General features: G+C 42.8%; 1 protein-coding gene across 3 annotated transcripts in view; it reads left to right on the top strand.

Annotated features, from left to right (window-relative positions):
• arhgef11 (Rho guanine nucleotide exchange factor (GEF) 11) overlaps window positions 1–13,181 on the top strand; it is a 38,938-nt gene extending 25,757 nt beyond the window's left edge. For 2 of the 3 annotated variants that reach the window (XM_080450621.1, XM_080450620.1), the window contains 13 exons: window positions 45–162; window positions 1,235–1,383; window positions 1,493–1,568; window positions 1,969–2,151; window positions 2,470–2,551; window positions 2,843–2,926; window positions 3,180–3,241; window positions 3,957–4,112; window positions 4,412–4,663; window positions 5,208–5,309; window positions 6,710–7,041; window positions 7,393–7,525; window positions 8,480–13,181. In XM_080450621.1, the coding sequence (XP_080306747.1) occupies window positions 45–162; window positions 1,235–1,383; window positions 1,493–1,568; window positions 1,969–2,151; window positions 2,470–2,551; window positions 2,843–2,926; window positions 3,180–3,241; window positions 3,957–4,112; window positions 4,412–4,663; window positions 5,208–5,309; window positions 6,710–7,041; window positions 7,393–7,525; window positions 8,480–8,529 (1,779 nt within the window). In that variant the 3' untranslated portion in view covers window positions 8,530–13,181. The remainder of the gene's footprint in view (window positions 1–44; window positions 163–1,234; window positions 1,384–1,492; window positions 1,569–1,968; window positions 2,152–2,469; window positions 2,552–2,842; window positions 2,927–3,179; window positions 3,242–3,956; window positions 4,113–4,411; window positions 4,664–5,207; window positions 5,310–6,709; window positions 7,042–7,392; window positions 7,526–8,479) is intronic. The other variant, XM_080450622.1, reaches the window with a different exon arrangement.
• The last annotated feature ends 478 nt before the right edge of the window (window positions 13,182–13,659 follow it).

Below are 13,659 nucleotides of genomic sequence, written 5' to 3'. Positions count from 1 at the left end.
ACCATGTATGATAATATTAGAGTCTGTTACTTTGTTTTGTATAGGAGTGTGAAGCCAGCCCCCATTGTAGGAGACTGCAGCTCAAAGACCTACTGGTGTCAGAGATGCAGAGACTAACCAAGTATCCTCTACTGCTGGACAACATCATCAAACACACAGAAGGTGAGGGCAGCACACACACACACGCACGCACACGCACACACGCACTCAGGTGGGGAAAGACTAGAGCTGTCACAATTACTAATTTAAGTTGACGATTAATTATCACTCAAATAATTGCGATTAACGTTTTAATTGTGTTTGACATTGGAACATATGGAGCCTTTTAGGCTTCGTAATGAAAAATTGCACAGGGCAGATATGACAAACTTATTATTGACATATTTTCTTTTTTTAAAGTTATACAATGCAGAATCCCAAATAACGATTTTTAGCAACCTCTGCTGGTCACTACCGTCACTGCATACAATTTCCGTAATCCTCGATTACCCAGAATTCCATTCGTTTTCACCGGAAGCCGGAAGCGTTTCAAAAAGCGATCTTTTAATTGTTTTATACTATCTACGGATCGTTTCTCTTAGCCAGTGGAGCATTAGTTACCATGAGCTGTGCTTTCTTTTTCTGTTCTTTTTCGATCTTCCAATCCTACATTATCTTAACATCAGCGTGAGGTTCCTTTTTGTTATAGCGCGGTAGTTCCTGGCCAAACAGGAAACCGTTGCGGTAGTTCCTGGGGACGTCGGCCACGACGTCATGACGTTGGCCAGGAACGTCATTTCCCCGGGAATGTCCCCCCAGTCCACTTTCAATAGAAAATATATAAATAAAAGGCTTCCGGGGGTGAAATTCACGGAGTGGGTGTTGTGAAACTTTTGCCACTCGCAAAAGATATACAATTTAACTTTAGTTTTGTTGAAAACGTTACCTAGTATTACTTTAAAAGGTAAAATAAAAAATGCAGAAATAGCTGATCTACAAGCTTACAACACGTCACGAAGTGACGTGTTGTAAGCTTGTAGATCTGCTATTTCTGCTTTTTTAATATTTGATGTGTGAAAATCTTTCAACACAATCTTTCAACACGAAACGATTATGACGATTTATGGAAAAATAATTGCGATTAGACGATTATGTGATAATTGTGACAGGCCTAGGAAAGACATGCAACACGGGTATCGTTGCGATTATGTGATAACGTGCTACCCGGGCAACTTACATTCTGGTTTTCCTACAGCTGGCTCGTCAGATCTCCCCTGGCTCCAGCAGGCCCAGGCATATTGTCGAGGTATACTGCAGGATGTCAACGAGGTCGTCCGGATAACAGAACACCGGCAACGGCTCAACCAGTACCAGCGCAGGCTGGACGCCGCCCCTCAGTTCAAGGTGAGCAACTTTATCCGCCATTTGACTGTATGTGCGCGTGTGTGTGTGTGTGTCCAGACACACCCCTGTCTAATCGACTGTTGTTTTGTGTTACTGCTGCTTCCAACAGAGTCTGGTTTTGACCGCAAAGACGATGATCCACGAGGGTCCCCTCACTTGGAAAGTCAACAAAGAAAAGATGTTGGGTACGGACGGAGTCATACATACGTATATACACAAAACACAAAAACATACACACAGAACACAAGTTGTTAAAGCAATAGAACACTATGGTAGAGGTTTGGGTTGTGTACCTAACTTGTCATAATGTAACTACTAGTCCAATTGACAAGATGTATCGCTTCATTGCACAGTTGATTCGAAATTAATAATCCAAAAATAGCATCTCATCGACTTCCATTGAATGATGAAACAGCTCTCTTAGTCACTCTTTTAGCTTTCTGACAATATATAACATCACAAAACCCTGTACGTTGTTTGTTTTAAAGAAAAATGTACCTTCGTATCTCCATGACCCCCCCCCCCCCCCCACCATCTCTTAACCATCTCCATTATTATTCCCTCCATCACCACCTCCACCTGCAGAGATCCAGGCGTTGCTGCTATCAGACTGCTTGGTCCTGCTGCAGAGGGGCCCGGACGAGCGGCTGCTGCTCCGCTGCCCGTCCCGTTGGATGGGCGGGGGTGGAGGCGGAGGCGGTGACTCCAAGACCTCCTTCAGCCCCCTCATCAAGCTGGACTCGCTGCTGGTTCGCGATGTGGCCACAGGTAAGGCCTGTTTGTTGAGGCATGCCAAGTAATAGGGCTGGGCAGTTAACCCAAAACCCAACCTTGCTCATGTTGGTTAATCAACAAATAGTGTGCTGTTCCTTGACTTTTGATTTTTCCGATGTTATCCCCAGTACTTTTCCTGTTTTTTTTTTCTTTCCTTAAGTTTTTTGTTTACCCATCGTTTTAACAACTAACATTTTATACTTTGTCATGTGAGTGTCACGAGCTACAAGCTCACAACCCGTTGCAAAGCTTGTAGATCGGCTATTTTTGGAAATACATTTTCTTTTGTGTCTTGTTTGTTTTATCCCCTAGACAATAAGGCCCTCTATGTTATCAGCACCATGGAGAGGCAGATCTATGAGCTAGTGGCTGGGACCTCCTCAGAGAAGAACACGTAAGCACTTTTCAGGATACTACAAAACAGCTTTTTAAGTTGGCTGCTTGAGCTTTCTTTTATGCTGACCGCTGCTGTTATACTTTGAGGATCCAAATTAAAAAAAGATGCTACACTGTGTTGTTATTGTATTTTATTTCATTTGATTATTTGTATTTATTTTTAAATGTACAGTATTTATTGAGGATCATTACTGACATACCGTCACTCTTTCAGCTTTTTGCAAAGTCTAACTCTACTACTGTCTTGAGCTTATAACATGTCCTGTCTTGGGGTTTTGCCATTTTCCAGTTGGAAAGACTTACTTGAAAAGACCATCTTACTGGCTGGCGGCTCATCACCTTTAACCAATCACGGATCCATCACGCCTATATCGTGAGTGCCTCCAATGATTAACACATTATCAAATACAAAGAATGTCATTTTTGTTTCAAGTCACTGTTGCCCCCAGGTGGCCTGTAAATGTAACTTGCTATGTCTGCCTAGAATGCAGATATAGATGTCCTTGTGTGTATGCAGAGGACCACGTCATTAATTGTTTGGTGGTGGTTTTGTTTTTCAATTGTTGAACTCATAAGCATTGGTAAATATGAGATATTTCCATTGATTGTCTTATTGTCTCTCACAGTTCCCCTGGCATCGGCAATTCTTCCCCAGTCTCACCATCACCAAGCAGCCATCTCACCTCAGGTGAGACTTACTCTTCATTAACCAGTAGACATGACTAACATTTTAACACCAAAAGTATTTATACAGTATGTCAGTCGACCCTTCATTCCTAACCACTGTCGTCAGCAACAAGTATCTAATCTCCACTGAAGCAGCACTAGTAAAAATGTGATCCTAACTTTCTTTATGAAAACAGTAACGTGTTTTTAGTTTTTAACAACCCCTAGTCTCCACTCACAATTAGAGTTGTTTCGATACCGGTATTGAAAAAGTTGCCGATACTGCCTAAAATGCTGGTATCGGTGAGTATGTCAGTCAATGCCATTCCAATACCACATATGTCATTTACAGTCATCATTTATTTTGAATGCTTCAGTTGATGTTGCACTACTGTTTTATACTTTTACTGTACTATTTACATTATTGTTTTACAAACTTGTAGCTGCATTAAAAAAAAAATTATTCCTAGATCAGTTGTTCTCAAACTTTTTAATTTCAAGGACCCCCATAACTCTCAAAGTTACAGACCTGTAAGGGTCCATTTGGAACACCCTCAAGGAACCCAGAGAGTCCCTGGCCCCCACTTTGAGAGCCACTTGTCCCAGATTCTTTTTAAATTACACACTGGGATCGGTACCCGCTATCGACCGATACGCAAGTTATGGGGATCGGTATCGGGAAGGAAAAAAAGTGGTATCGGTACATCTCTACTCACAATCTATTCCACATCTCCCAGATGACTCTATGACCGAGCGGTCGGTTTCCATAGGGACGGATTCCTCCAATGGCGATGGCGCTCTCACGCCCACCACACCCACCACGGACCAATCAGGATCCTTCCTCTGCGGTGAAGGGCAGGCGCTTGGCGTGGCAGAGGCCGCTCTCCAAGACGGTGAGAATGAAGGGCCGTTGGTGGTGGTGCTGGAAGTTCTACCAACACCACTAATTACCATGCCAGAGAAATGATCTAGTCACTTAAATCGCCAGGGCTTTTCAAATCTAGTTGTCGCATTTCGTTCAGTGTCAGACATAGTTGAGCAATCGGAAGATTAGTTGAATAATCAGAGAATCAGTTGTCAAACCGTTGTCAAAACCTCAAGGATCTGATGATGACATTTTTCAACAATCCATTCCGGGTCGACACTGTGTTAATTGCTCCTACATGCATGTTTTCTTTGGCCTCGTTTACAGTCGAAACGCTAAGGCAGCTCATCTTCAGAGATCTAGACGAGGACAGCTGGAGCCACGATTCGGACAACACGCCCACCAACGAGGCAGCCAATGACAGGGCCGGCTCGTTCACTGACAGGCAGAGGCCCGAGTCCCTGGAGACTGTCCTCAGCTGCAGCACTGACCAATGGGAGGCAGAGCCCGAGGACAACTGCCTTCCTGAGGCTCCGCCCGAGGAGGCGGAGCAACGTAGTTTTCAGGTTATGAGGAAAGGTAAAGGATCATCATGAAGCAGCATGAGTAATCAAGGAATCAATGAGTGTCCAGTCTCTTCACCAAGGTTGACCATTCACTTTCTATTCAGCCAATTCAACAAAACATATATATTTTTTTGGTACATATTATTCACTGTACATGATAAAATAACCAAACCCTTAGGCGCTGCCATTCAATTAATTGCACTTCTGTGTATTAGATAGTATTTTAAATTGACTGAATTAAAGGTGAATCGAGTCAAATCTAAGTCTTGAATGAACTTGGCGCCTGACTCTTTTTGGTGTGGGTAAACTTTCTTCAATTGCCGGCTTCCTCCGCATGATTTCCGCCCACACTCTGAATAATTCTTTTGAGGTGATTTCTTATTCACTTCTTCTGCTACTTCTTTTTCTGCCTGCTCCTCACTCCCTCACACTTACTGTGCAACACACAAACACGTCCCATACTGTAACCGTTTCTACGCACATGCACATACACACACACACACACACACTCACACGTCCACACTCCATTCTTCTTCACGTCTATCCTCTATGCATAGCTGTGGTTGCGGGCTGTCCTTCTATCCCTGACGACATCACTGATGATGTCAGCCTCCCCTCCGACCAATCATCCGAGCCGAGAGGCGAGGCCACGGAGCGGGGTAATGGTAATCACCAGTCATAGTGGACACTGTCCTGTAGGCTGATATTGTTTTCATAGGAGGCGAGACGTAAGGGAGCGCTTGTTTTCGGACAGCCCTGACGGAGGCGCGCCGTCTGAAGCGGACTTGAGCCACGAGAGACGCCGCTGAGCGAGCTCAGGCGAGCGAGTCACCGTGCCGAACGTTGCGAAGTCCGCTTCAGCCGTCTCAGCGCCGTTCGAGTTATGTCCCGGGGGGACATATAGGGACAGAATCGTAAATCATCGCCCCCTCTAGTCTCGGCACCTCCGAGACGTCAACACCGCATCGCGAGCGGTTCGAGTTAACACAGCCAAGCGCTCCCTACCCCCGTTGCAGCCAATCAGAAGCCGCGTCTCACCTCTTACGAAAACAATAATGGCGGGTCCTGTAGTCACCTCAATGCAGTCACATCCTTGTTGAAAGTCTTTTTAACTTCCTACCAAACTGGGATCAAATAGTATTTCCAAATATTATGGTTTTGTTTGTTTTGCACGACTTTTGTGCCCACTGAATGTTGCGTACACACTAAACAATACACTATACAGTGAGTTTCAGAAAGCTTGGACTATCACAGGAAGGTATCTGAAAGTTTATTTTAAGTATGCAGTCAGTTCTCTTTCTGGAAAATAACAACTTAAATTGACACTGCGTGTGTATAGTCCTGATGCGGCTTACTCCATCCCTGCTGGTAATCCATGCGGGTTAAAACAAAGACAACGATTTAGTCATAAACATGCTTCAGCCTCGTGCTACAGAAGAAATCCATAGGAAGGTTAGCGTTTCATTTAAAATGTTTATGCGCTTTCAGCCTTAGTTCTAGTGTTGTATTAATTCTACTGGGTGTATATTGTGTAAATCAGTGGTTCTCAAACCTTTTCATGTCAAGGACCCCAATTTAATATTATTTGGCCGCGGACCCACATCTAAAAATAATGTGTGCCAGGGAAATGTATTCAAAATTGAATTGAAAAAGATTTTCAAAAATAGCAGATGTACAAGCTTGCATGCTTGAGCTTGTAGATCTGCTATTTTTGAATAGCCAACATGGAAGAAGTGGTTAAAATGATTGTGGTGCTACATTAACTACTTTTGCTGGGGAGCCACTGGAACCCCCCTTGAAAAATTAGCAAATCTTTGAATATATATTTTTAAGCGAACATTCTTAACGCAAATCTTTGCTTCTGGTGGCTTCCCATATCAAAATATTTTCATATGCGGGTCCACGGTCAAATACATATCATTTTGGGGGTCCTTGACATGAAAAGGTTTGAGCACTACTGATATACTGTAGCAACAGAGATTCGTCGGTAAACCGTTCCTTTACACCGCTGCCGCTCGCTGTGTTTTCATAATGAGAATGTCCTGTCTGTACCGTATAGGGAACGTGTTCTACTTGGTGATGCCAACGGAGCACGGCGAGAGCGTCACGGACGACCTCGACGACCCCGCCACCCCCACCGCCGACACGTTCCCTCCGCTCCCAGAGGAGGCGCTGACGTCGTCGCGGGGCCAGCCTGGGGAGGAGGAGGAGGAGGAAGCGCGTTCCGCCTGCGCTACAGAAACCGACCTGTCAGACCTCCACTTGCACCTGGAACAGGACGAGGAATTGTGCCATTTGGAGCAGGCGGGCCCCCAAAGTCACGTCATCACGAACGTGGACGAGATCTTCCACACCATCGAGGTGCTGATGGGCAAGTTGCACCAGCTAAGGGTGAGTACTAACTAGTGTATACTAGGGCAGACTGGCTATACGGTAGTGAGGGTCAGAAGCATGCTCTTTCATTTATACATCGTCTCTGTCGGGTGGAAACCTCATATGTCCCAAAAAAGTAGCAAATCCACAAGCTCAAAACACGGCGCTTCGCGGCGCGTTTCGAGCTTGTGGATCGACTGCTTTTGTGTGACGCTGTAGTATGATCAAGTAGGGCGTTAATTTACGAAGAAACACCCCAAATTTGAAAATACGAGATGAGAGGTTTCTGCCCGACAGCGATATACCGTATATAATTTGGCAAGAGCTAAAGCTCACTATCCCCGTGTCCATCCCTCCATCCATCCCCAGGATATAGAGAAGGCCCACCAGGAGCTCCTTAAAACCCTCAGAGAGTCCTCAACCAATCAGGAGTCAGAGGAGCAGCCGTGTACCCCGACAACTGTCTCCAGGACGCCATCTCTGGACCGAGGATCAGGGGACGGTGAGTGAGTTGGGGTCAAACTTCACTGTGGCTTGGTTTGAATGTCGCAACGATTATGAATAACGTTGGTGTTCTGCGACATGTACATTTTGCACTTGGGAATGGCACAGTACGTAGTTAGGTGTTGTTTCAGTCGCTGACCTTCAACAGGTATCATCAGGTAGCTGATGAAGGTCAGTGACCGAAACGTTCTGGAATAAATAAACGTTTGTAAGTGAAGACGTGTTTTGTTTTGTTTTCCACTTTGGCTGTTCTCTCCCAAGCATCTGTCCTTGTAGGTGTGCAAAAGTACTTGTCTATGTCTTGTCTTTAACACATTGACCGCCAGAGGTTAATCTCATAATGTACTCACCAGTGCCAATGTGTTATTGTTGTTTTTTAGTTTTTTTCATGTTGCCATAGATCTTGTTAAAATCCTTAAGATTGAGCAGTACACGGTCTGTTTACATCCGCGACATGTCACTGTATCTCCCAGTGAAAACCGCATGTCAAACGGATCTCCATGATTGTAGTTAGAGCGGATTACGTTAAACAGTGATATGCGAGGAGAAAAAACTACAGGAAGAGAATTGAGTTTCAGTGTGCGCTTTAGAATGGGAGCGGACGTGATCGTCAAAACCGGATCCCAAATAATTCTGTTTCCGGTCATCAAACCGGAACCGGAAATGGATCAAAAAATTCCGAAAGTGCACCTGGAAGATTTTCAACGCGAAAAGACCGTGGACCGTAGGGCTACGGTCTCGGCGCTTAACAGTTGGATTTAATGGACCGTAGGACTACGGCCTTGGCGGTTAATGTGTTAAGAAATAGTGTTATGTATGCTGCTTTACAAACCTCTTTGGTTAAATAAAGAATGGCTAAATGGATATATCTGAAAGAAGGGCTGACATGCTGATATAATTGACACAGGAACAGATTAATCGTTGTTTTTAATAAATTTTTTATCCAATCCAGGCAAGGAGGGAAGTCCAGCAGAACCCAAGATCCAGTCCACTGGATTCTGACGTCACCTTACTGTCAGTGAACTGACAGATACACTCTCTCGATCGCTGGCGTGAAGAGAAAAGTACACACGCACATATACAGTACGTACTTGCGATCAGACTCGGGCACCTCAGCCTCACCCCTTTGCACCCCCTCCCTCAGCCTCTGCATGCACACCTACTGTAACCGACCCCAGGAAGGACTGCTGACGTCACCGTTTCCGTTGTGCTGGGATACCAGGAAGTCTGGCTGATCAATCGGGGGACCCCCCCCCCCCCCTCGCACGTGCGATCACCGAGATCGCAATGACCACCTGCACTCGTTGGCGGTGCAGGGAGTTCAGGTCGAGAACATGAAGGAAAAACTTTTTAAAAAGAAAGGAGGAGAAGTGAAATGTTTGAAACGGCGAAGGGAAGATTGTTTGAAGAACAAAGGGGAAAAGTTGGAAGAACCCTTACTGGACAATGGAGGTGTGTGCGGGGGAGGTTCATGAAGGAGAACCGTGGGCGACATTTTGAAAGATGGAGGACTTGCGTACTTTGAGCTGGTTGAAGGAAACGGGAGCAGGAAAGTGTTGAATTGTTCAATTAAATAAACCAAGGGACCCGCAATCCCAGCACTTTACCCACAAATTATGCATCCCTAGCCCCCCCCCTCCCCCATCATCTCCGGTTGCTTTTACACTGAATTCACCTGCCGCTGATGCCGAAGGACTGTGTCTGTATATAATTCAGGTTATTTGCACTGGGTCGTCGTTTGAGGATGCCAATATAGCATAACACCCCACGCATCGTTTGTCTGTGTCATTCACGCAACCTGGCCCCCATTCCGCTCTCCTCCTCCCTCACAACTAGTAGAGCAGTGGTTCTCAAACCTTTGGACTGGGAGTGTACAAATGGAACATTTGGTTTCCATTTGTACACTCTCAAAGTTACAGACCTGTAAGGGTCCATTTGGAACCCCAGAGGAGGGTCCTTGGACCCCACTTTGAGAAGCACTGTGGTAGAGACACAAAAAAATGTTGTTTGTGTGTTATTTTTGGGAACACGCTGACGTTGTTGACGCAGCGCTTTACGCATGTCGGCGTTGGCCGCCTCCAATAGTCAGTGCAACATATGGATCACTATACCGCTCCTGTTGATCACAGATTAAGTTATAGAAAAGATAGTCTCGCGTAGCCAGATGACTATTCCACAATCTCCAAATGCTACTGTATATATAGTCTGGAACTACACCTCCCGAACACTGAAAAAAAAGGAAGCTGTCATCTGTTCGTCATTTCCGTTCACGAAAAGATATTTAAAAATAACTTTACATTTTATTTTTTAAATTTCCATTTCTGATAAGCAACAAGCTATATAGGCTTAGATTATTTTTGATTTACATTAGGACAAATCTGTGCGACTGCAAAGACTAAACAGAAGCGGGGGAGGAGGCGGGCCATCCGCTTTATTACTCCCGGATCGTGTGACGGAAGCATTTGAACATTGTGGGAGTCAACAGTCTGACTTCGAGAGACTATAGAAGAAAACACTACTGCTACTACCGCGCTGTTTGCTACTGAAGAGCTGTGTTGTTGTGTGGCCCTCCTTCCATAGCGCTGTTCTAGAGACCGACAGGGATTACCACAACAAAGGAACAGTTTCAGTGAATACATAGTTGTATGCATCATTTTTTTTGTTTTGTTGTTAAGAAGGTAGATGGAACACAGGCAATTTTTAAGTGTGCTTAGAAACCGAAGGGGGGAGGCATATATATATATATATATATTAAAAACTTGAAAACTTGAACCCTCTGAGGCAGGTTTACCATGAGAAAAAAACAGCTTGCCAAAAAAACTAAGTCAAAAGTAGAATCTCTGCATTGTCTTAGAAATTACCTGTGCTTCACTTAGGCCTGTCTTTACTGTATTGAGTGTAACAAATGTGAACCAGACATCCCTCTGTCCCTCTGAGTAATAAGCATAGATCAGTGGTATTCAGTCATGTGACATGGTGGGTGTCTATGCAGGTTTTCATTCCAACCAGAACAACGCACACCGGGCCATTTCACTATTTGGTTTGTTTCACCCTCTCTGGTTGAACGTGAGCTATTAGTGAAATCAAGTCTGCACACTGGACCAAGCTCCACAAGGGACTTGTTTTTAATTGAATTAGCAGCTAAATAAATACATAAAAATAAATAAATACATACATATATAAATGTCCTTTTTTGGACTGTTTCACTGTCCAGCACCTGGGACTTTTATCTGGTGTAGCCTTTCATTGGTTGGAATGAATACCTGCATTCACCCGGCCCTCCATGTCACATGTTCGGACACAACTGTCTTAGATATAGTGTTTTATGTTCCTCTAACCACCTCGCCCCAAGCCTGAAAACCATGAAGGGACTGTTATATTTACCAAGTAGCATTGTAGCAACGCAATCCCTCTTCCCCTCGTGCACAGAACAACTAATATTTATTGGGAGAAAAGGAAAAACATTGAAATGTGCATGCGCCTATCTCCACTAGGAAATGTGGCCAGTCTATCTACATCAGTACTATGACGTCAGTACTATGACGTTAGTCATCTCCATATTGAGCAACAGTTCACACAAGTTTCCATTGACTTTCCAGTATAAAATTAAAGTTCTGAAAAGTAAAGCAATATTAATAATATATGAAAGAAACATATGGCCTACTGGTAGCGTGCGCAAGAAATTTAGCACTGATCGGTCCAGAGATAATAAGTCTGAAAGATTCCATTTGAAAGAGTATGTGTGGGAAAGTAACGGCATGGCTCTGTCCTAATCCGCAGCACACATGGTTGAAGTGTCTTTTCGTTATACTTGTGCTGTATATCGTGTATCGGAGCAGCTCAGTTATTTGAATTGCCATTTCATTATACTCGTTGCTGTATCGTGTACTGGAGCAGAAAACAATGTGCAGTTTCTTTGTATTTGAGAAGAACGTTGTGCAACTCATCTTGTAGGCCTTTTCGTTGAGGTCTGTGCAACCAGTGTGCTTTCAAATGTTGACTTTTTGATTCAATATCATACAGACCGAGGCTATATTATATGCTTTTGGTTTTGTCATGGTTCTAGTCTGTAAGTCCTAAGTTGAGGATCACACTGTCTTTATCTAACTGAGCCAACACTCACTGACATCTCGCTCTGCATTTGAACTGGTTTCAAATATTTTGAAGAGGAAAGGAGCGCCTGTATTGACTAACCTAGGCTCTTTTCCAACCTTGAAACTGGAAACATTACTGCCAAAATTAAGCTAAACCAACTGCTCCTCTTATCTGAGTTTAATCAGATCACTGATTCAGTCACTCAGCTGATGTTTCACGCGAGTAGAAAATGTTTTTGCCCAGAGGAGAGGGAAAATGTACTGACACTATCTTCTGAATACCTTGTTGGCGCATACAAGATCTGTAGTGAGTTTCATTTTGCACACATTGTGATGCTATATGGTTAAAAAACTTTAAGATGTAATAAAAAAAGAATAGCTGGAGAAAAATGTGTGCTGGTAGAAAAAACAAAAACAAGGGACCATCTAAACAATATGCATTACCCAAGCAGGTTCAAACAACTTACAAAGGAGGTTTTCCAAATGAAAGTAATAATAATAATAATAGAAAAGCCTGTATTGGCTCTTGACCCCTCGTGGACTCCACTAGACCTGCATGCACTACAAAGTTAGAATAATAAATAAAGATTTATCTAAATGAGAAATCAATTGAAGAGAATTCAGTCAGTGGATAATTCTAAGGCTGCTAATTATCATGCATCTCCTCCGTCATGTCAGGTTGTTTTTCTTTTTAACAAAGGACTAAATATGCATTGTCTCAAACTCTCATTGTGTTGAAATTCAATGCAAGATGCGTGTCATCCATAATGAAACGCACAGATTCTGTTGGAAACCAACATCCTTTTTTGAGATAGTTCATATATATATATATTGTTTTCCATTATTTTCCTCATTCCTACAGCATTCTTCATTTGTGGAATTTCTACCTCTTTCGCTTAACTTTATACTCATCAGTGTTTTTCTTTTGTTTTTCTCTATAGTTTTATCTTCTAAAATGATGTGACAGTTGAAGCTATAACTTAGCTAAATAACATCTTTATACCTTTTTTTTGTTGTAAAATATTGCACAGAGAATCCCCTCCCCTGCACAGTGCAAACTACTGTATGCATACACATGTCTTTAACCACCATCTCATTGTGTTCTTTTAAAGAGAAAACAATCTTGTCCACTAATGTAATATAGAGTCCAGCCCCCACTGTTTTATATATGTTCATTTGTTTTCTTGGTTTCATTTTGTTTGTTCTGTAAAGCCTTTAGTCTTCATCTTTGATTTTATTTTTGTAGATATGATTTTTAAAAAGATGTGTAAATTATTTTTCTTCTCCTGTTTTTAAAAATGGTGAGATTGATAGCTGCACAGAAGGATAAATGAACTCATGTTTCAGATTCACGTGTTTTGTGAAATTAAAAAAAGAAAACTGGATACAAAAATGTTTGACATGTGTTTTTTTGTCTTTGTGTAAATAGTGAAAAACGTCTTGCTTTGGTTGTAGAGATTTTAAATGAATTGCTCCGTGTAGATGGGACTTTTCAACTTTGTGTACACTTGAATGAGTGCACATCTAAGTGACAGTGTTGGTTGTAATGACTCAACTATTTTACACTTGAAACCTGAAAATGTCTTAAATATAGAATATATATTAAATATGTTTATTCCTGTTTGTTTTTTATATCTTTGTCTACTACCTGTAAGAACATAGCCTGGTGTAGGCAATTTTGATGTCCCATAAACATATCACATACTTTCAACTGCCATGTGTTATGCCATAGTTTAAACCTTACAACCTCTGTCCATGTAGTAAGTGCCTATGGATAAGGACACGCTGAATTATTAATGCTGTCATACTGTCTTGAACCACTTATACTCAAATAAATTAGTCATAGATCACTCTGGATTAGCTGTCTGCTAAATGCTTACAATGTCAATATGTGAAGTGAACCAAGTAGGCAACAGAACATAGGTTATGTTCTTCAATTTACAATTTAGGCATTTAGAAGACACCCATCTAGAGAAGATTTACTGTGGATAAGAGGAAAGAATATTAGTGACTATGAAAGAGGGTTTGTTGCCGGGGC

The sequence above is a fragment of the Gymnoscopelus braueri genome (assembly GCF_963280865.1).
Source record: "Gymnoscopelus braueri genome assembly, chromosome: 15".
NCBI classification, from domain to species: domain Eukaryota; kingdom Metazoa; phylum Chordata; class Actinopteri; order Myctophiformes; family Myctophidae; genus Gymnoscopelus; species Gymnoscopelus braueri.
Note: the sequence above shows the minus strand (reverse complement) of the source record. Positions and strands in the feature narration are given on the sequence as shown.